Source organism: Parasteatoda tepidariorum, chromosome 11 (genome assembly GCF_982258835.1).
Source record: "Parasteatoda tepidariorum strain Cologne lab strain chromosome 11, Ptep-v5.0, whole genome shotgun sequence".
Taxonomy (NCBI): Eukaryota; Metazoa; Arthropoda; class Arachnida; order Araneae; family Theridiidae; genus Parasteatoda; species Parasteatoda tepidariorum.
The window spans coordinates 92,095,026-92,116,549 of NC_141765.1; the positions used below are offsets into that span (position 1 = coordinate 92,095,026).

Consider the following 21,524-nt stretch of genomic DNA (forward strand, 5'->3'; position numbering starts at 1 on the left):
CATACACGAATGATTTTAAAATTAATATAAATAAATTAATTACACTGAATTCTAAGGTTTAAAAAATATTTATTTTAATACTATTTTTAATCAAATTAAAAGTATTAAATGAATTTGTAGTAATATTTATTTATCCAAAAAACAAATAGACTTACTTTTCCGAAATTTGATTGAAAACAATGGATACTTAATTAAATTCTACACAAAATCCTTGAGTTAATTGTGTATTAAAATTATTTAATGAATATATTTCCATAAAAATCTTATAATTATCTAACTTTTTAGCATGTGCAAATTCAATTCCGTAGGTAAAAATGTTATACCTCCAAACAACAACCTCTTTCATTGAATTAAAATCTTTTATTTAAAATTCGTTCGGTTAAAATTCGCTTAGAATAATTATTTTTTTAAATTGTTCTATTTTAACAATTGTAAACTTTGAAATATCCAATAGAATGTATTATTAGCTTTCGCAGATACAGTTTCCGATTTTCATATTTTGAAATTTGGTTATGAAAACATTTCTAATTAATAAGCAATTCCAGTTATGAACATATTTCTAAATAATTTTTGCAAGACATGACAGCTGTTTTGCTTTTACATGTTCTTTGTTGTTCCTATTTGTGTTTTGTCTCGAATTTGTGTGAGTCCTAAAACTTTTATTTTTTTATCTCTCCTCAAGCAATTCGATTGATATGGCTAAATTAATATAGTATTAGAATGCACTATTTTTGAGGAGTTTTTCTTCTTATTTTGGAAGATTTGTAATTAACATTTGTTTCAATATTTTTGGTCTTTTTCTCCAATAAACAAAATAATGGAAACTTTCGATACCAACACATCTTTGGATATTTCTCAAAAAATACTTGAGAATCAATTTATTTATTTAAAAGTGTTTAGATCATGTGATGTCTCATACATATCAATGAAGTTCAAAGCTTTTTAAGGTTTGATGGACCATCTATAAATTACAAACGAAAAAATTTTTTTGATCACCCTATGCCAAAAAATATCGTAATATGTAAGTTGCAACTATTATTTTGGTTATTATATGCAATAATTGCATGCACAAAATTTCGTAAACCTAGCTTGAATATTTATAAGGATATGGACATTTTTATAAAAAACGAATTTTTTTGTCTTACGCTTTTTTGCTATAACTTATGTAACAAAATTCGTTAAAAACTGCGCAAGGTATTAGTTTTTTTATGCTGCGCATGAGCGAAAAAAATTAAAAACTTTTTTTTCTTCTTAATTTTGTAGTGAATCGTATTTGGCAACCAATAAAAAAAGTTTGATTTGAATAATTCAAAAAGTTTCAAGCAATTTTCTAAGTAGTTTTCTTACTTTTTAGAAGAAAGCTCAAAATTATAAGGAGTTTTCCACATATTTTATTTTTGTAGTATTAAGCACGATTTATTAACAAATGATAATACCCTTCTAATGATAGCCGTACAACAAAGTGTGATGGTACTAGGAAGTACAATATACGAGAGAAAAGATACTTTTATGAGGGAGGATCAACAACAATGCAGGTGTCATTTTTATTAAATTTTGTTTAATTGTACAAAATGAAATTTAGGGAAAACCCATAAAAATTTTGAACTTACTTTTAAAAATTGAGTGAAACTTTTTAAACTTTTGAAATTTGTCGCCAAGTACTGCAAAATTAAGAAAAAAAGTTTTTAATCTTTCGACGCATGCTCAGTCTAAAAAACTACTTTAATTGCTCATATCTTGAGCAGATTTAAATTTTTTTTTTTCAAATTTTGAAGAAATAATATTGAGATCAATTTTAAATTTATCTATAAGTTTTGCTACATTTTATTCAATATTTCCAAAGTTATCGTAAAAAAAAAGTCAATCGTTTTTAATAAATTGTCTATATCTCCATAAACACTCAAGCTGGGTTTACGAAATTTTGTGTAATTATTGCATATAATAACCAAAATGATAGTCGTAAAGTTAAAAATTTAATACGACTTTTTTTGGCAAAGACATATCTTTCCGTCTGTAATTTAATTGACGGTCCGTCGAACCTCAAAAACCTTTAATGATGTGTATAAGAAATTGCACGATCTAATCACTTCTAAGTATGCAAACTGACTCTCAAAATAATTTTTGAGAAATATCAAAAAATGTGTTAGTATCGAAGTGTTTCGATTATTTTGTCCAATTCCTGTATATATATATATATATATATATATATATATATATATAGCATTTTAATAGTTTTAACTCATACCTCGTACCTTTATTTTCTTAATGAAGCCAAAAAAGGTAAAATTGGCTTTCTAAAATAAAAATTTTATAGAGGTTACAAACATATAAACCACCTTGCCATGTGACGCCATTTTGTTAAAATGAGTCTGATTTAAAAATGGCCTCCAAACTCTTAAATTCGATCCAAGAATTCTGAAAAAAATATTGCTACTTTCGAACAAAAAATTTTCATGAAAATCTGTGGTGTGGTCGATTTTATTTGGAATGAGCCACGCAGTTTTTTAGTTGTGTAATAAGGATATTTGTATTATAATTTATAAGTGAACTATATTAAATACTTTTATTATGTATAATCTGCCTTGGTTCTGTTAAGCATAGTTCGGCTTCTACACGTACACTGTGGTGTTCTCCGAATTTGGCGTTGAACAACTCTAAAAGTTGCGTGAAAGAACACTTTTTTCCAAGTTAACACTAAATCGAGATTTCATATAAAATTTAAAGCTCTAAACACAATTCATTAAATATTTCCAAAAACAATAAAGCTGGAACGTTTTGATTTCGTTGGCAATTGTTTAGAATCAATAAAGAACTGTTTTCAATGCTGCTCTTCATCTGCAGTTCATATTTAAAAATGTGTATGTATGTTTTTAGTTGTGCAATAAGAACATTTTAATACAGTTTACATTGACTTGAAAATTAAATGATTTTTTATAATTTCTATCCGTTCCTGCTCTGTTTAGCCTATTCTCTCTGTGCTAAGCGTATGTTTGATTTACAAAAAACTTTTATTTTGAGAACCTATATTACTTATTCTTACTTTATACTGTCTCGTAAAACTAACCTGAATGATTCTTATGTGCATCATATCTAACTATAATTATAAATTGTATTAAGAGTAAATAACAAATATAGTGGTGTCTCCTTTACACTAAGTAGGGTATTCTAGGTGGGTTACTTCACTGTCCTAGGATTTTGGCGTATGATTCATTTTTGGTGTTCAGATATTCAAAAGTGTTTGATTTATAAACTAATCATATTTTAAGAATTAGTGAATTTAAGATTCTTATTTTGTATTGTCTCGTTAAAATACCTTTACTGTCTCTTATCTTACTGTAATTAGTGTTACTAAATATCAAAAATGGTGCCGTGATATTCTTAGTGTTTCACTACGTCTACACCACTCAGTGTCAAGTAGCTGCCACCATTTTTGGTGTTAAGATATACTTCAATTTTCAATATTAACAAACAACTCTCATTTATTTTTTACTTATTGTAAATACAAATATACAACAAACATAAATGCTTAGTTTGAAGACATCAAATAAACCACTTTGAGAATGCAAAAGAATATGATAATTATACAGAGTCAGCCACAATTGTTCAGTAAAGCTGCAGAAAGCGCTCTGGCATTTCAAATGCATGATTTCAACACTTATTACATTTAATTAAAAGATGATTGAATAAAAATAGAAATTTTTCACTTGCGTAAAATTTCGACTGTATTTCATTGTCTTCTAACGAATATCGGCAAAACTTCATTAATACGGTAATTAAATAAAGCTTCTTCAATCAATTCGTCGTTCTTATAAAGAACACGAAGATGTCAAAGAACCACACTCTTCGACGAATGACTTATTCGTTTTGATTCAACAACGTCAAGACCCGAACTAAAGGTAGTTCATTCGAACGCAACCTTAATTTAGGGTTCATATATTTTCACAAAATGATTTTTTTGGCTCGTTTTGCTGGCATGAATTTAGTTTTTCTCTGTCTTTTTTTTCCAGTCTCTATATAGGGTTGAATTTTTCGGTGTGTTTAATGCCCAGCCTTTACTTTATGAGATATATCTTTTGCTTTAAATACAATTCTTTAGGTTTAAATACAATATGGAACTGTTTCTGGAAAAGTCATATAACTTTTTTCAAATGAAATTTTTTTACAAAATTTAATTATTTCCAGTAAAACTCTCATCTTAAAATTCGTTCAGATCTAAAATGATTAACTTTTTGCCTTTTAATCAAAACGATGCTTAGCCAAATCATTATCTTTAATAATTAAACTAAATATTATCGGTTATTTATTTTTATGAAAAATACTTTTTCCATAGTAAGAAGATCTAAATGGAATCTTTTGAAGAATTCGGGCAGAATATTAAGCATACAACTCACATCTAAAGATAGACATTTGATACAGATATGGCACAGAATATGATTGAATTCAAACCTTTCAGTAAGTATTTATATTTGTTTATTTTTTCTTTCTTTGACTAACCAATTTAATACTATAAAGTCTGAATGAATAAAATTTGAACCAAAATCGGTAGATTAGTTTCGAATATGACCAATTTTAAAAAGTAGTATATTTAAAATATGATTTATAGAGAACTATTCAATCTAATTAGAATTACACGTTTAATTAATTAGCACACTTAAAGTTATGACTTTAAAATACTTAAATTGAGTCTTAGTATGATAAAACCCGATAATTAAACAAAAGTTAATCAGTTTTTTACTCACTGTACATTCTAATTTCTGTGGTAAGATAATACGCTGGATATATAGGGGTTGGGGGACTTAACAAGATAATGCTTATGATTGTCACTGACGGAACTTAATCCATTTTAAGTTAGATCATCAAACAAACAGTAAATCCTGAAGAGATATTTGAAATTAATTATCAACAAGATAAATTTTTTTGGAGCAGAACGATTTGAATATCTTAACTCTGGATCCAAATGTTAGGAAACTTAATTTGGCTGCAAAAAGAAAACTGCAGTCACATTAAAAGAGCCGTGGGGGCTCGGGGGATAGAGCGTTCGCCCTCCAATGAGGTGAACCGGGTTCGAATCCCAGTGATGGTTGATGGATTCGAATTCCGCACCCGTCTCGCACAGTGCGGACGAAAAATATCCTCAGTGGTAGACGGATCATGGGTTCGAGTCCCTTTGCCGTCAGACTAACCGTGCAAGGTTTTCATCTCCATGTAACGCAGATGCGGGTTAGTTCCTTCAAAAAGTCCTCCACGAAGGCAGAATTTATCCCTATACTTGATCCAGGAGTTCCCCTGTCTTCTGGATTGAATTCAAAATTACAAGGCTATGGAGTTGAACATCAGTAGTCGTAAATCCAGTATTGGGTCGTCTGTTCAACGACGGTTATAAAATAAAATAAAATCACATTAGAAGTTAAACTAACTTCTTTTAAAAATGAACTAATAGCAAATTTTTTAATCAGTCATAAGCATTATATACCTAATTTGTTTATAAAAAACAAAACCATTTTTTTAAAACTCTGAATAAACTTAAATTGTATTAAAATTTAACAAAATTATTTGAATATTGAGCTAATTTTTTTTATCAGTCATAAGTAATACGAGTTTTGGTTGTAAGCAACAAAATCTTGAAAAACTGTATAACTGCTTTTTTAATAATAATAAAAGTTTAGCAAAATTACATTAATTATTATCACAAAATAATTTTGATTCGCTTTCTTTTGTGCATGGATTTTGATAAAATTTCAAGATATCTTCCTATTTTTAGGATGCACTACTCTGAAGTTTAAATCAGTAAAATTTAATGAATATAACATTACCTTGATAAAAATTATTTATTTGCATCACGAGATGACGAAAAAAAAAACATTTTTAATACTATGATTGTAACGCGACAAATCTTTTTATTCTCTGTCGTCACCTGAAATGTTTACAAATCTTCCAACCTTCCTTGAGAAACAGTTTTGTTACATGAAAATATTTCATAAAATTTTCATTGATTTTGATTATTTTCATTTAGGTAAGCTTATAATGGTGGAGTTATTTGACCTTAATAAATGGCCTCTTTAAGGAACACTGTTGTTGATGATTCAACTTGTTAATAGAAAAACACTTATCTTATTTGTAAACTCTAGATTATTTACAAAAGCGCGAATTATTTGAAACTTTTTTTATGCTACATTGATTTAGTTCTTTTTATTCCGAAATTAGTTCAGACAAAATATGAATTTTGCATAAGCAAAATCTCACTTGAAAATTTATTACAATTCAAAAACGGACAAAATACAATAGCGTGATTCATTCTGCGAAAATCGATTCTGGTTAACAACCGTCATTAATCTGTCTTCTCATTGGTTGAGTTTGAAGAAAAGCCGTTGAAGATGCTCACTTAGTATTTCATGGACATTTCAATAACATATTGACGACCACTAGTGAAGAACTTTTTGTAATATCAATGAAATTGATAGCAAAAGTTTAATCAAAAGTAAATCTGCTCTAAAATATTTCAAGAAATAAAAGGTTAAATTGAAAGAGGTCAAAATAAAAAACATAGTTTAGTGTGGAGAAATATTAGAGTTTGAAGAGATTCCGAGATCCGATCTTTAAATAATTAGAAGAAAATAAACTCATAAATGCCATTAACAATTATCTCGACTGAATTATTATTTTTAGCTATTTTTAATAATTGCATAAAAAACATAAATTTTAATGAAATTTCTACAAATTGCAGGATATTCATAGTGTGTTTCTTCACTAATGAAACATCAAATAGTAAGATATTTGTTTTCAATAAAATTGCCCAAAAAATTACTCTCGTATAATTTTGTCTTTATAAGTAAAAACTCCGGCAAACAAGATAAAAACCAATTATATAGACACTTTGTAAAGACATGCAAAAAGAGTATTTCCTTTAAGAAATCTTGAATAACTTTTGATTTTGTGATTGGATCTTTATGTACTCAGTTTAATTGGCTTAAAATGGTTGCTTCAAACCGGCTTATTAATTAATGCAGACGATATTTTAAAATACGAAACACAAAAACATTTCTCTGAATAAAGCTTTCGACTGATTTCTGCAATCTAGGAAATATGGTCCATATTTCCTAGATTGTGGCCCCTATTAGCCTCCTAATAGCGGTTGCAAGTTTTAAGCGAATTGAAAACCTTTTGCCCACAATTATGAAGTTCGCATATCCAAAGGTAATCCCATGATAAAAATAACTTTTAGTAAATATTTTTATAATTTTTTCAACAGTAGTCGAAAACTTTTCATTTGTAAGGTAGGCAAACATTAATCTAAAGAATGTAATTTTATATAGCAAAATAAGAAATTTGGACGAAAGAAATATCATCTGCACTAATCATCCCTTGGAAGGTTTCATTTTCTATCACTTTTGTTTGAGTTCTTTCCACCATGTTTAATCCGATCCAAGAGTGATTGTTTTGAGCGTCGACGAAAAACATTAACTTCTCGAAAAAGTTCACTAAATGCATCTGCAACTTGATGAACATGTTCGGATGCAGCTATTTCGGAAAAAGAGGCTTCCACTTCTTTTGCAAGCTTTTCCCCTGTAACACAAAATATACTTTATTTTATGCTCCATATATAGGGTTAAACATCAAACTCTCGCAACATTCTAGTATTTTATTAAATTCAGTATTGTCATTTAATTATTACCACACTGAGAAATTCCGATGTTTGTGATTTTTTATTTTGATTTTTGATTAAGATTATGAAAATACACATTATCGGTGGCTTTAAAGAAAAATCCTGCATGCAAATACACAGTGGTCAAAATGGCCCATGAAACATTTATAATATCAATGATAACTTATATATTAAAACTAACCATCCTGTATATTAGGCTGGGTTTAAAACTAAAAATTATCCAGAATGTAAATGTTACTTTTTAAGGTCATGTAAAGACCTTTTATTTACCATTTTCAGAAACTTATCTTTACCACAATTTGGGCCTAATTTCAATGGCTATTTCTTAAGCTAATCTTTTTCGAATAGATGCCGAAATATGGTACAAAATTTTGCAAATTCTTTAAGGACCTAAATTTTCGTCGATCAACTATTCCATGTAGGTAAAAAAATATTACTAACAAAGCTTTATTTCGTATTTATAATAACATTTTAAATAACAAAATCTCATCGAAAGTATTATAATAGTTGCCGCGTTTTATTTTCCTCTTTGATTCTATGTTTTAGTGTTTTTAAATTATCTATTGTACGATTTTTCAAGTATTGAATAACAACTTGTGAGTTAATATCAGATGTGTAAATAGGCGTAACTACAAAACTGTACACTTTATACATATAAACTAACTATGTTCGATTTTGCATTTAAAAAACATCTCACTTTTAATAAGTTTTGCCCCTTTTACCATCTGTTATTTTAATCTCTTAGGCTTACAGGACAAATATCATAATCGACCCACATGTTTTCAAACTGTTTCCTAAGTATGACTGGCGGAATTCGGTGCCACATTATATCAAAATTAAATAAATTACCATGAATTGATTTTGTTTTCTTATACTAATTTCATACTTGTTCACTTTTGCTGAAAACTGTTATATAAGAAAGTGTAAAATTTTTTAGTTTTTATGAAACTTTAACGTAAATTGAAAAGTCATGCCAAATATGCACCCTATCTTGCTTTATTTAGGTAATAGTATAGGTAATAGTGCTGTTGGCACAAGTAGTTTTATGCAAGTTTAAGAATAATAAGTTTTTAATAATATAAAAGTACCTTGTTCGAAAGTGACTTTTCTTAGGTGTATAAGATCAGCTTTGTTGGCCACAACTACTATAGGGCATGGAGGATGGGAACTACCTGGAGAAGATGGTCTGTAATTCTGAATGAGTCGACGCACTTCTTGAATATATGTAAAAGAATCTTTATCAATTATGGAATAGACTAATAAAAAACCATCAGCCCAATGTAAAAGTTCTTCTCTCGGGAAATCTGTAAAATTCTAAACAAAAGGTAGAATACGTTAACTACATTAGACTTACAAATAGGCAAAGTCCTTACAAGTCTAAGTTGACCATCAGAACAAAATTTTAATAAAAATGAGCTTGTATGTTGACCGCTGAAGTACTTGCCCGTTATTTTAAACCTTCGATAAGATTTAAGGCAATTTTCTTTACTGTATTAGAATTTCACTTAATTGGAAAAACAGTACTTAAATCTAATTTAGAAGCATAAATTTTAAGCATTTCACGTAATATTTTATTTTATAATTGAATTTCTATTTATTTCTTGCATTCATAAAATTAATTTAAGCCTATTTTAACCACTACTACACGTAAACTAAACATATATAATCATACGATGGCTTACAAAATATGCCTGTAATTATTATTCTTTATACTACCTTTATAGAAAATCCTAAAATTAAAACCCTTCGTCATTGTGAGTCAGGCAATAAATAGTTGTATGCGTAATAATTTGCTGAAATGCATACCATGTGCTCTATAGATTTCTGTCCATATTCATGTAAATGTAACCATATATTTTAGAATATAATAATTAATAAAAGTAATATAAACCATCTTTGATTGGGGTTTGTTTACTCATACTTATTCCTCTGTATTGAGGAGAAAAGATGAGTAAAGAAACATTTTGGAATCCCACTGTCTACAGAAACATTTATATATATTTCATTTGCAATAATAAAATTCAGGAATTTTTCCTAAATTTTTCATACATCAAAATAAAAAAAAATCATACGTCAATGCATAAGAAAATAAAAAGTATCCAATTACCGGGCAAAAAATGAAAATGCAAAATAAAATTTAAAAAAAAAGACTTAATATGAAATAAGAGCCCTGAAAACCTATTGTTATTTCCTTTTTTTTTCATATGAATAAAATTGTTGACTTGGATGAAATTTTCTTAATTTGTTTACATCTACTATTTCTGACTCTTTTTAAGCGAGAAATTTAAATTTATCAATCTCAAATCATGTCTCAGATAATTTCTTTAAAATTTTGTATGGACCCATAATATGGTGAGCTTAAATTACTTATGTTAGGATAACGGAATTCTCCGTAAAATACTAAATCACTAACTGTAAAATCGAGTTCCAGAAAGTGAGAATAAATTTTAGTTTCCTAAAAAAACTTTTCGGAATTTTTAACATATGTTTTTCTTGCTTCATCAACTAGAGGAAAAATATTTTGATTTACAAAAGAATCACAAGGTAAATTTTCCATTCATTAAACTAGCGAGAGAAAATTGAGTCACAGAATGGAGAGTGAAATTATATTCCTGTGTTACATCTTCTAATATTTTTATTCCACGGAACTTATATATAGAAGTTTCACTCATTTTACATCTACAAATTACTCTGACTTTTTTTACCTTTCCATCTGCTTAAGGGCTGAAGTTAATAACATTATAGTTCCTAAGAAATCTTCTAAATCTAGATGCTGGAAAGACGGCCTTACTTAAAATTTTGCTAGGCTCGTGAACATGAACAATTTGTACATGTTACGGTTTTTACACTTTTAGAAGAAAAAGTCTGAAGTATCATGATCAAATATTTTTAGTTTGAGTTCTTATAGTTTTGCTCGCCAACAGTATCAATTGATAAAATTTCAAATGGTTGATCTGGCAAACTTTTCCACTCTTTCTTGATGAGTTTTTTTTTTTTTTTTTTGTTAATTTGGCAAGTTTCACAGCACTTAACATAGTTAGAATATTAATTATTATATTTCGCCATCAGTATAAAGATGATATTAAAGCAATATTTTAATACATGATCAAATTGAATACGTGTTTTTTTTTAGTGATCCGAAGCACTTCATTCAAATCAGTGATCCGGATCGTAAAATTGGAATCACTGATCTGAATGACTTGTTTCGAACAATTGATCTGAATTACTTGATTCGAGTACAGATCCGTATCCTATTATTCGATACAATGGTTCGAATCCCTTAATTCGAATCAATGATCAGAATCACATGATTTGAATGAATGACGAGAATCACTTGATTCGAATCATTTATCCAAATGACTTGATTTGAATCATTGATCCGAATGGCTTGATTCGATTTATTGATTCGGATCACTTAATTCGAATCATTGATACCTGAATTGCTTGATTCAAATGACTGATCTGAATTTGAATCACTAATAAAATCACATTGTTCCAATCAGTGATCTGAATCACTTTATTCGAATAGTGATCCGAATCGCATAATTCGAATCAGTAATCTGAATCGCATAATTTGAATCAGTAATCTGAATCAAATGATTCGAATCAGTAATCCGAATCAAATGATTCTAATCAGTAATCCGTTTCAAATGATTCGAATCAGTAATCCGTTTCAAATGATTCGAATCAGTAATCCGAATCAAATGATTCGAATCAGTAATCCGAATCAAATGATTCGAATCAGTAATCCAAATCACTTCATTTGCAACACTGATCCTAATCACTTTATTAGAACCACTGTTCGGAATCAATGATACGAATCATGGATCTGAATCCCTTCAATCGAATATTGATCCGAATCCCATGATTCGAGTTAGTGATTCGAATCACGCTACTCAAATCCATGATCTGAATCGCAGGGATTGAATCAGTGATTTGAATCCCTTAATTTGAATCATTGATCCATATTGCTTAGTTCAATTTATTCATCTGAATAATGTGATTTGAATCAGTGATCTGAATCACTAATTAAAATCACATGATTCGAAACATTAATCAAATCACATGATTCGAAACGTTAATCAAATCACATGATTCGAAACATTAATCAAATCACATGATTCGAAACGTTAATCAAATCACATGATTCGAATAGTTATCTAAATCGTAAGATTGGAATCACTGATCTGAATCACTTGTGTCGAATATAGATCAGAATCCCATGATTCGATTCAGTAATTCGAATCATTGATACCTGAATCTCTCGATTCGAATGACTTATCTGAATCCCTTGACTTGTATCACTAATCAAAATCACGTGTTTCGAATCAGTGATCTGAATCACTTGATCACAATCAGTGAGTTGAATCACTTGATTCCTATAGTGATTCGAATCACAAGCTTAGATTGTTTCGAATCACTTGATTCAATTTATTGATCTAAATCAAGTGATTCGAATCAGTGTATAGCGTAACTACCTCTACAAAATTACAACTACAATTCACTAGTATATAAGACATGTTAACTCGATTCTATGGTGGAGTTCCTTTTCATAGATGGAGGTTGACATGCTCGATAGCTACCCTCGCCCCACATTGGTGACCTTCGGACGTGATGTGAACACGCCTACCTTGGCAGTAACGCCCACTTTGATCTGGGTACGCCTACATTGACAATAACGCCGACTTCGTTGGATGATCCACATTGAATAGTTGACTTGTTACTTGTGTCTGCAACATTATCCACCTCCTCGCACTGTTGCTACTCAGTCTCGAGCACACATCGCCGGCCTGCATACACTCGACTGCCAAAGGCAACACAGGAGCGACCGTGAAGTTAATACACCTCTCACATTCAGCACTCAAAAAGTACGGTGATCTTAATACGGCTCTCCCGGCTTCGCACAAAAACAGCAATTATTCAACTAGTGGTATCCATTCATCGAATTCTATCACAAATATAATTCTGGTGGGGGAGTACTGTAGCGTAACTACCACTACAAAATTACAACTTCAATTCACTAGTATATAAGACATGTTAACTCGATTCTATGGTGGGGTACCTTTTCATAGATGACGGCTGACATGTTCGATAGCTACCCTCATCCCACAAGTGTAATCAAAATGCCATGATTCTGATCAGTGATCTGAATTACATGATTCCAATCAGTAATCTGAATAACTTGATTTCAATCAGTAATCTGAACCACTTGATTCAAGTAATGAACTGAATCGCATGATTTGAATCACTGATCTAAAATCACTCGATTCGATTAGTGATCCAATTGTATAATTCGAATTAGTGATTCTAATGATTTTATTCGAATAAATGATCTGAATCGCATGATTTTAATCAGTGATTCGAATCACTTTATTTGAATCAATGATTCGAATCACTTTATTCTAATCATTGATTGAATAACTTGTTTCGAATGACTGATCTAAATCCCTTGACTTGAATCACTGATCAAAATCACATTATTCTAGTCAGTGATCTGAATTTCTTAATTCGAATAGTGATTTTATTCACCAGTTCTATAATTAATATTGTTTAATTATTTACGGCACTTTCACAACGTTATTTTAGAGCTAATCGAGTGTTTCACATTACTTTGTCTCACTTCTTAATTTTGATAAAAACAAAATTATCAATAGCATAGTCACAAAACTATAACAATAAAAGGCATAAGTATAGATTAAGAACAAAAGAGATTAGTATCAGAAGAATTAAAGACAAAAAGAAATGTTTTCTTTCAAATAGATAATTCTTCAAAATTTCTTATTCTTCATGATTCTATGATAATTAATCCTAATCTTCTTAACATAGTAAATTGTATCGATGCGTAATGCTTATAAAAATAACAACAATCAAAATGTATCGAAAATTAAACACAATCCTGATTTTCACAAAATACATTTTTAAGAAAAAAATAGCAAAACAAAAATTATTTTAGGTTTCTAATGATCACGTAGTCCAAACCTTAAAAAAAAACTATGCATTTAATTTGTTTCTATTACCTAATTGTTTCAGAGTAAATCAGATCATTGTTCTATATTTCATGATTGCCAGATTTTAGCCAGGTTATAAATCACCTCAAGAAACCAGCTAAAATTAAAAAATCTGGCTCTTGTTAGAAGGGATATATTTCAAAAACTGTAATTATCTAAAAGGGAAATAAAATTGTTAATCAATTACTAGTGATTGTGTGTAAGGAGCAATTTGGAACAGCAACCTTCGAAGTATTTTGAAGCAATAACTTGTAAGCGTTAAGAAGCCTAAGAAGATTTTAAACTACTTAGAACAGCAATTAGAAATGAACGCAGTGTTAGACAAACACTTCTATACCAACTCATTTTTTAATATATCTCAAATTAGACTTTAGAAGCGATTTGCGATACCTATCAATGAAGTTTAAAGGTTTGAGGCGATAAATTATGAACAAAAAATAGTGTTTATGTACACCATGTGCCAAAAAAATATAGTATTAGGCTTGAATCAATTACTTTGGTTAACATATGCAATGACAGCACAAAATTTCGTTCAGCTTAAATATTCATGAAAATATAGATATTTTTATTAAAAAAAAAACATTTTTTGCCTTACGTTTTTAATTATGACTGCAGAAATATTCAATAAAATTTAACAAAATATTTAGATTAATTTTCAATTAGCAACAAAAATTAATAAATAATTAATAATATATCTTGTTTAATAGTACAAAATAAAATTTGTCAAAAAACCTTTACTGATCACAGCTATCTTTCCAAATTTGCAAAAACTACTTAGAAAATTGCAAGAAACTTTTTAAGTTTTCGTGATATTCAAATTGGGGTTTTCTCACAAATTACCAAATACGATTCAGAACAAAATTATGAAATAATTTTATTAAATATTTTCCGCGCATGCGCGGTATGAAAGGACTACTTAAAATATTCATATCTTGATTTCGAAATAATTCTTTTTTCAATTTTTTAAATAATATTTTTGTTAATTGAAATTCTGTTATTCGATTCTGTTATTTCTGAAGTTATGATAAAAAGCAAAGGCGAAATTTTTTTACAACAAAAATATCCATATTTCTATGAATCCTCAAGATATGTTTACAAAATTTTGTATTATTATTGCATATGATAACCAAAGTAATGTATACAAATTACAAGCTTATTACTATATATTTTTGTTGAATAAGCTGCTTACATTTCTTTGTGTTCGTAATTCATTGCTGGCCCTCTAAAAGCTTTAAAAATTTTTTAATGTATGAGCAATTACATGGCACTTCTAAAGTTATAAGATAATTCGCTAAGTATTTCATCAGAAATATGAGTTAGTAAAGATATGTTTCTATAATTTTGTATATGAATAGTAAAAAATGAACTATAATTATTTCGAACAAATCATGCACAGTCTTATAGAAAATGCCTAATTTATAACAGATTTAGTAATTATAAAAAATGATTATTTTGCATCAATTTAAAGTACAGTTAGGATGCATTAGAATATGATTGAATTAGTCTGATTTTGAAACATTCTGGCCTCAAAAAATGCCTGCTTTTGAAGCTACTATGGTGATTCAACTACAGAATTAAAATCAATAACATTTAATCTCGTTAAGGAATAAATAACCTTAAGCGAAAGTTAAATTATTTAATTCTATCATTTTACTGCATACTCATTAATAAGAGTAATTTAAATACGTGTTTGTTAATTTTGAATAATAAAATATTAAGAAGCCATTAAAGACCGATTTTTTTTAAAAAACAAAATCCGGCCTTTTTCAGAAAATCTTCTTTCGCAAAGCTGCTTTATAACCATATGATTCCTCGATATGGGTTCTCTTAAAAAATTAGCATTTTTACTATGAGAAATATTGCACCTCTTTTTAATATTTTTATACATTTGGTGCAATCCGGTCTTCACAAATTGCTGCTAAGTTTTTAAACGTCAATCAAATAAAATAATTCAAAAACATTCTATTGATATATGCTGAAATATCTTACTCTTCTTTTAAAATTCATCAGTAGTAATAGTAAAGAATATTCAGTAAAAAATAGAACTAGTGGTTTAAAAATCAAAACAATATTAAATCTAAGTATTCTATCAGAATTCAACTAGACATTTATGACTGGAACAAATTGGAATATAAATTTAGAGCTCGAAACAAGTCGTTTAATGCTATGAAACTAAAATAAGTTGAAACGATTCTGAAAACGTTTGACAGCGATAAAAACTAAAGATTGTTTTAAAAAATTATTGCACAATGTAGATATGAAAGCACTGTAACCGAGAAAAATTATATTGAAGATAAATAAAACGAGATAGTTACAAAATAAAATTGTCCCGCAGTGGACTGATCGTTAAGACACGGTTCCCTGCAGATCACCGAAGTCAAGCATCACTGGCTGCGGTCAGTGTGCGGGTGGGTGACCACTTGGATCAGTCTGCGTAGGGACCGAGGGTGTGCGGTATTGGTCCTCGTTAAACTTTTCTACCGTAAAGTGCTCGACTTCGCGTGCAGGTAGTCGGGCTACCGAAGCGGGGGTGCCATCCCCTCTGCAGAGGATCAAAATTGTGATGGCATGTCTTCGGATCATTCCCAGACCGTCGCCAATAGCCCATTGTGCAGCTCTAGTGCGACGTAAATGAACTACAACAACAACAACAACAACAAAATAAAATTATAAGCCAACAATAAAATCATTAAGTTATAGTCGAAATAATTAAAAAAAAATGATTATTAAAGCACCATTTTTATAAAAGTGATAAATATCGAATTATTTCATTTAATTTTTAGAAAACTGTCAAAAATTATTAATTTTTCTTTACATCAAAAATAGTTTTTTGAGAATTTAAAGAAAAGAACTTAAAAAAATATTCTGTGATTTAAAAAAAAATGAGGAAGCACGTGCTATCCTCCTAACATTAGAGCCCACTTGTGCTAATTAGTAAAAGTTTAGTATAGTAATTAATAAAAAGTATAATGGCATAAAAGGAACTAAATGACTGCAAACTAAAAATATAATTATCATTAAAATAGTATAAAACTAATTGGTTTAAAATCATAAGAATATTAAACATACGGAATCCTAATTTTATTTAGAAATTCATAATTGGAACAAATCAGAATATAAATTTCAAAACAAGATGAAAGTCGCTTAATGCTAAGAAACAAAAATAAGTTGAAACGATACCAAGAAATAAAGACTATTACTAAAAACTAAAATTGCCTTTAAAAATTATTACACAATGTAGATAAGAAATCATCGTCGTTATGAAAAATTATTTCGCACATAAATTAAACTAAGTAATTACAAGATAAAATTATAAATTAACATTAAAACCGTTAAGTTACAATCAAAATAATTTAAGAAAATCCTCGATAATTTTTAAAGCACCATTTCCATAAAAGTGATACATAAGAATTATTTAATTTAATTATAGAAAAATTGCCTGGAATTATTAATTTTTATTTAAATATATGAATAGTTTTTTTGAGGTTTATCTCTTAGCAAATCTTAGGTCAAGTCTTATTAAATTAATGAGATATCTTCGAGAATATTGATTCATTGGTCATTCTGAAGATTTGAAGCAAGTGCGAAAATGATACGTAGCCACCTAGAGTCATAAAAGGATGTATTTTGTCATAAAAGGATGTATTTTAGGAATTAAGTTTTTGTTTCTTCTCGAGAGTAATTACACAATGAAGATGGGTTCTGTTAAAGAAAGAAACGGTTCGCGTGAACTGTTTTTCATTAACCGTTCTTAACCTTCAAGTAACACTATCTATAATTCTGATGATTTATTATAATAAATATACTTATATAAAATATATTTATTATAATAAATATTCTAAAATATCTTAAATAAAATATCCTAACATATATAATAATATCCTAATATATAAAATATCCTAATATATCCTAAATAAAATATCCTAAAATATACTTATATGAGAAAGCACATCTTGTTAGATAGGGTGGATGGAAAAAACACATAGAGAAAGAGAATTTTTCGGAGCACATATATTCTTCAAAGCACCTATGAATGTGAAACACGATGTACAAAATGAATAACCCAATTTCATAGCAAAATGTTATAAATTTCATTAAAAATGCATTGTTCGATACTTTTGTTACATAAATGTAATTCGTTGTCCAACTCTGATGATTTTCTCTTGGAATTTCGAATACCAATGACAGATGGTCTGTCTGACCGAATTTTGTTCAGAATTGAAACGTACAAAACGCCCTTTGCTATTGAGTGAGCCTTTTACGAACACGTTTTTCTGCCCGTTTTGTTTTTCCATCTATAAGTGAATATTCAAAACTTCTGCATGTATGTACACTTTTAATGAATACATTACAGAGGGCATAAATGAAATTGGAACATTCATTTTGACTTACTTGTATGCGCCAACATGAGTTCGTATTATTATTATTCTGAAGATTCTTTTTCATTTGATGGAATTTTTCGAGTGGATTTTATCTTAGCGTCTTTACGCATCATAAGCTATTTACTTAAAATAAGCAGTCTTTAAGAGAAAACATTTCTTACCCTTGGACATGTATCGACAATCTCAAATATAACAGGATCATTATCCACCATTATCTCGTTTTTATATCTGTTTTCTGAAATGAAAAAAAATATTTGGTTAATTCAAAAAATTGAACAGTTTATGCAAAATAAATAGTCTGGTTTACAAATCTATTCCTTAACTGTTTATGAAAAAATGTATTTTGCTTTGGAATGGATTTTTTAATTTCTGTATTTGTTTTGGTGCCGTTCAATATTAAAATAATTAATATTCATAATAAATTCAATATCATAAATTAATCTCCTTTCTGAATGTTATGCCTAAAAATGTCAATATCTTATATTGCAGTTGAGTGGCTGTGTTATTAATTGAATAAATGTGTCTTCACATATACGAGGGTGCATAAATTGGCTGTTGATGAACTTTCTCATAACAAAGGCTATTACATGAGAAATATTGGCATCAATATAAATAAACAAAGGTATAGAGAGTTTCATTATTGAATTCAATAATAAGTATTAATTTATTTTGTAATATTTATTAAATACAACTTAAGCAAGTGACCCAGATGTAAATCCTGGCTTATTATTCCAGACTGAGTTAACCACGAAAATATTTTCACTAAAAGACGAATTATACTTAATTTCTGTAACAGTTTGTTTAATGTTTTTGTAGTTTCCTTTCCATGTAGTAGAACTTCTCAAAAAATTTAAAAGAGAAACACAATGCCACGGAGTGGTTTTTTTTCTTGTTGATGCAATCATTGATCTATTATTTATTGCGGTTATTTTTAAAAAGTAATTTGAATGAAATGGCAATGAAAAAAAAAAATATAATTTATAAGATAAATACAAGGAAAACAAACAAAAACATATTTTAAAAAAGAAGAAAAGTTATTATTTTTTTTTAAAAAAAAAAGGCATCAGATATATTTTTAAAAAAATTAAACAGTTTTGTTTTTTGGCTTTATAATGTTTTCTTTTCTAAACTTTTTTTTAATCTTTTTTTTAAAAATAGTATTTATATTTTTCTTTCTCTCTCTCTCTATATATATATATATATTATAACAGTTTAAGTTATTCCCTCAACCAAGCGTGAAAACCAGAGAAATCGTTCGACCTATTTTTTGAGCGAGTAACAAGAAGTAATAATTCCTTTTTTGAATGTGGTTGAGGAGATCATCAGGATATGTTCGCAAGATTTTCCCTAACATTTCTAGTCGATTTTGTGAGAATTTCTTCTTGCTCTCCGTACTATGATTAAGTCTTGTTATGCATTTACTAAAACAAGAATCTTGAGAGCTATGAGGAAACAAGTTAAACAAATCGAATCTAACCAAATGAATCTTTGGAGAACAATTATTCGGAAGAAATTTGACCATGTTAAAATCCGCACAGAGTACAGAAGAAGTAAATTAAGTAATAGCTATGAATGATTATGATGAAATGCAGCTATAATATTAGTTTTAGAGGATCACTACCGTGGAAGTATCTCAGTAGAAATTAAAATGTTTTCTGTGGCATTAAATAAGTCAATTATAAGGGAATTTATATATGCTATATATAACTCATATATGCTGTAGCTCATATAATATCATTCCGTGTGACTCCCAAATAATTATATAACTCATGTTTATTTATTGCAACAACTTTTAAATTTACATTCTGACAAATTTTGAGTCAATTGAGCTATCTTTAATTATCAAAATTTTCGTTTTAAATGTCATATTTAGTGGGGTTTCCTTTATCGAAAGGAACAAATTTAGTGGGTAAGACCAACAAAAATTAGAACTTTGACTTAATAGTTCAAAGGGATGATCTCAAATATGATAACTAATTAATAAAACTTAATGTATTGGATTTTGTAAAATTATCTCATAGCTAATTCCTAAATAAAAATTAAGGAGATAGCCATAAGTGAAATTACAGATTTAAATAAACATACTTTCTCTGAATAAACTTGCACTTTTTTCGACGGATTTAGAGTTTAGATTATCAAAATATGAGGGTTTGTAGTCAGAAAAGTGGTCGAAAGTTTGGACCCCTTAATGTTGATTTAACTTTTTGCGTATTTCGTCATATTTCAGGAACTTTTTTAGAGGCCTCAACCCTCGCTCTCTGTGATTTTAGGATCAATTTTTAATTTGTGTTTTCTTGATATTTTTTTTTTTGTACCAAACAAGTTTTTGATGCTTTAGTAGTGTCAGACAGCAGAATTCCTTTACAGAAAGGCAGAAACTTCATTATATTAGGAGAAATAAAGCTTGATAATTTTTATGAATATTTTCTCAAAACTGTAAGGCAACAACGTTTATGGTTTTGAGTAACGTTAATTACATAAAAACAAAGATACTTATCGAAAGTCTAAAAACAGGCAACTATTTATCGATCTATTAAAAACTGTTGATTTCTTAATTCTGCCACAAAAGGTTAACAAAGAATCTAAAATACAGTTCAATGATTCGGTAACAACCTTGTTTCGAAAGATACTGCCAAATAAAGACCACCATTCGTTATTTAATTAAAATTTATTATGTAGAATTTTCTCTCCCTATCTTGAGTTCCTCTTAAGTCAATTTTTGTTATAAAATTCATCTATCTAAGCATAATTCCATACAAAATAATTATTTTATTTACTAAGGGTCGTAAACAAAATTTTACTTCACTTTAAACTGTGCAATTATAAATGACGCAATGTTTGAACAAAATCAAATAGAAATAATTTTTTAAAAATCCGACTTTTTTTAATCAGGAAATATTATCCACATTTTCGATTTTTCTGATCAAATTTTGTCATTTAACACTGTGCAGTTTAAAATGGTGCAAAAATTTGTATGTCTAATACCTCAAAATGTTTTCGGTCCGATTAAATAAAATAATAAAAAGCTATAAATAATCTTTAAAGAAATTTTTTTTTAATGATAATAGAGTTTTATGATTGCATGCAAAAATTTTTCGATATCCCACATCGGATGAAATGCGTAAAAAATGAAATTAACATTAAGGGCCCAAAATTTGAACCCCTGTCATAACTAAATTATTGGAACCATGTTTTCCAGATTGCGATTACCCCATATTTTGATTGTCAAATTTTTTTTTCTTCATTTAGAGAAAGAACGCTTTTGTGTCCGATTCCCTAATTTCATTAATAACTCGAATTAATTAGCATATTTGAGCCTTTTCAACGATTAAGATTGGTACTTCTATCATGAAAATTTGATCATTTGAAAAAAAATTATTTAGAAAGATATTTTTAAATTTTGCACACTGTACAATACATACATTGAAAGACATGGACATGGTACAAATTATGATGATTTGTACCAAGGTA

At 28.6% G+C, this 21,524-nt stretch overlaps 1 protein-coding gene and 1 long non-coding RNA gene across 3 annotated transcripts in view; one reads left to right on the forward strand and one right to left on the reverse strand.

Moving 5' to 3' along the window:
- Nucleotides 1-3,452: 3,452 nt before the first annotated feature.
- The window catches only part of LOC107455721 (ras-related and estrogen-regulated growth inhibitor), a 65,559-nt gene continuing 47,487 nt past the window's right edge, over nucleotides 3,453-21,524 (reverse strand). For both annotated transcript variants that reach the window (XM_016073389.4, XM_016073388.4), the window contains 3 exons: nucleotides 18,215-18,288; nucleotides 8,752-8,977; nucleotides 3,453-7,563 (listed from right to left, as the gene is read on the reverse strand). In XM_016073389.4, the coding sequence (XP_015928875.1) occupies nucleotides 7,373-7,563; nucleotides 8,752-8,977; nucleotides 18,215-18,288 (491 nt within the window). In that variant the 3' untranslated portion in view covers nucleotides 3,453-7,372. The remainder of the gene's footprint in view (nucleotides 7,564-8,751; nucleotides 8,978-18,214; nucleotides 18,289-21,524) is intronic.
- Nucleotides 4,335-21,524, forward strand: part of LOC107455723 (uncharacterized) — a 44,887-nt gene continuing 27,697 nt past the window's right edge. The window contains exons 1-2 of the long non-coding RNA XR_001585621.4: nucleotides 4,335-4,452; nucleotides 18,543-18,675. This is a non-coding gene — a long non-coding RNA (uncharacterized LOC107455723). The remainder of the gene's footprint in view (nucleotides 4,453-18,542; nucleotides 18,676-21,524) is intronic.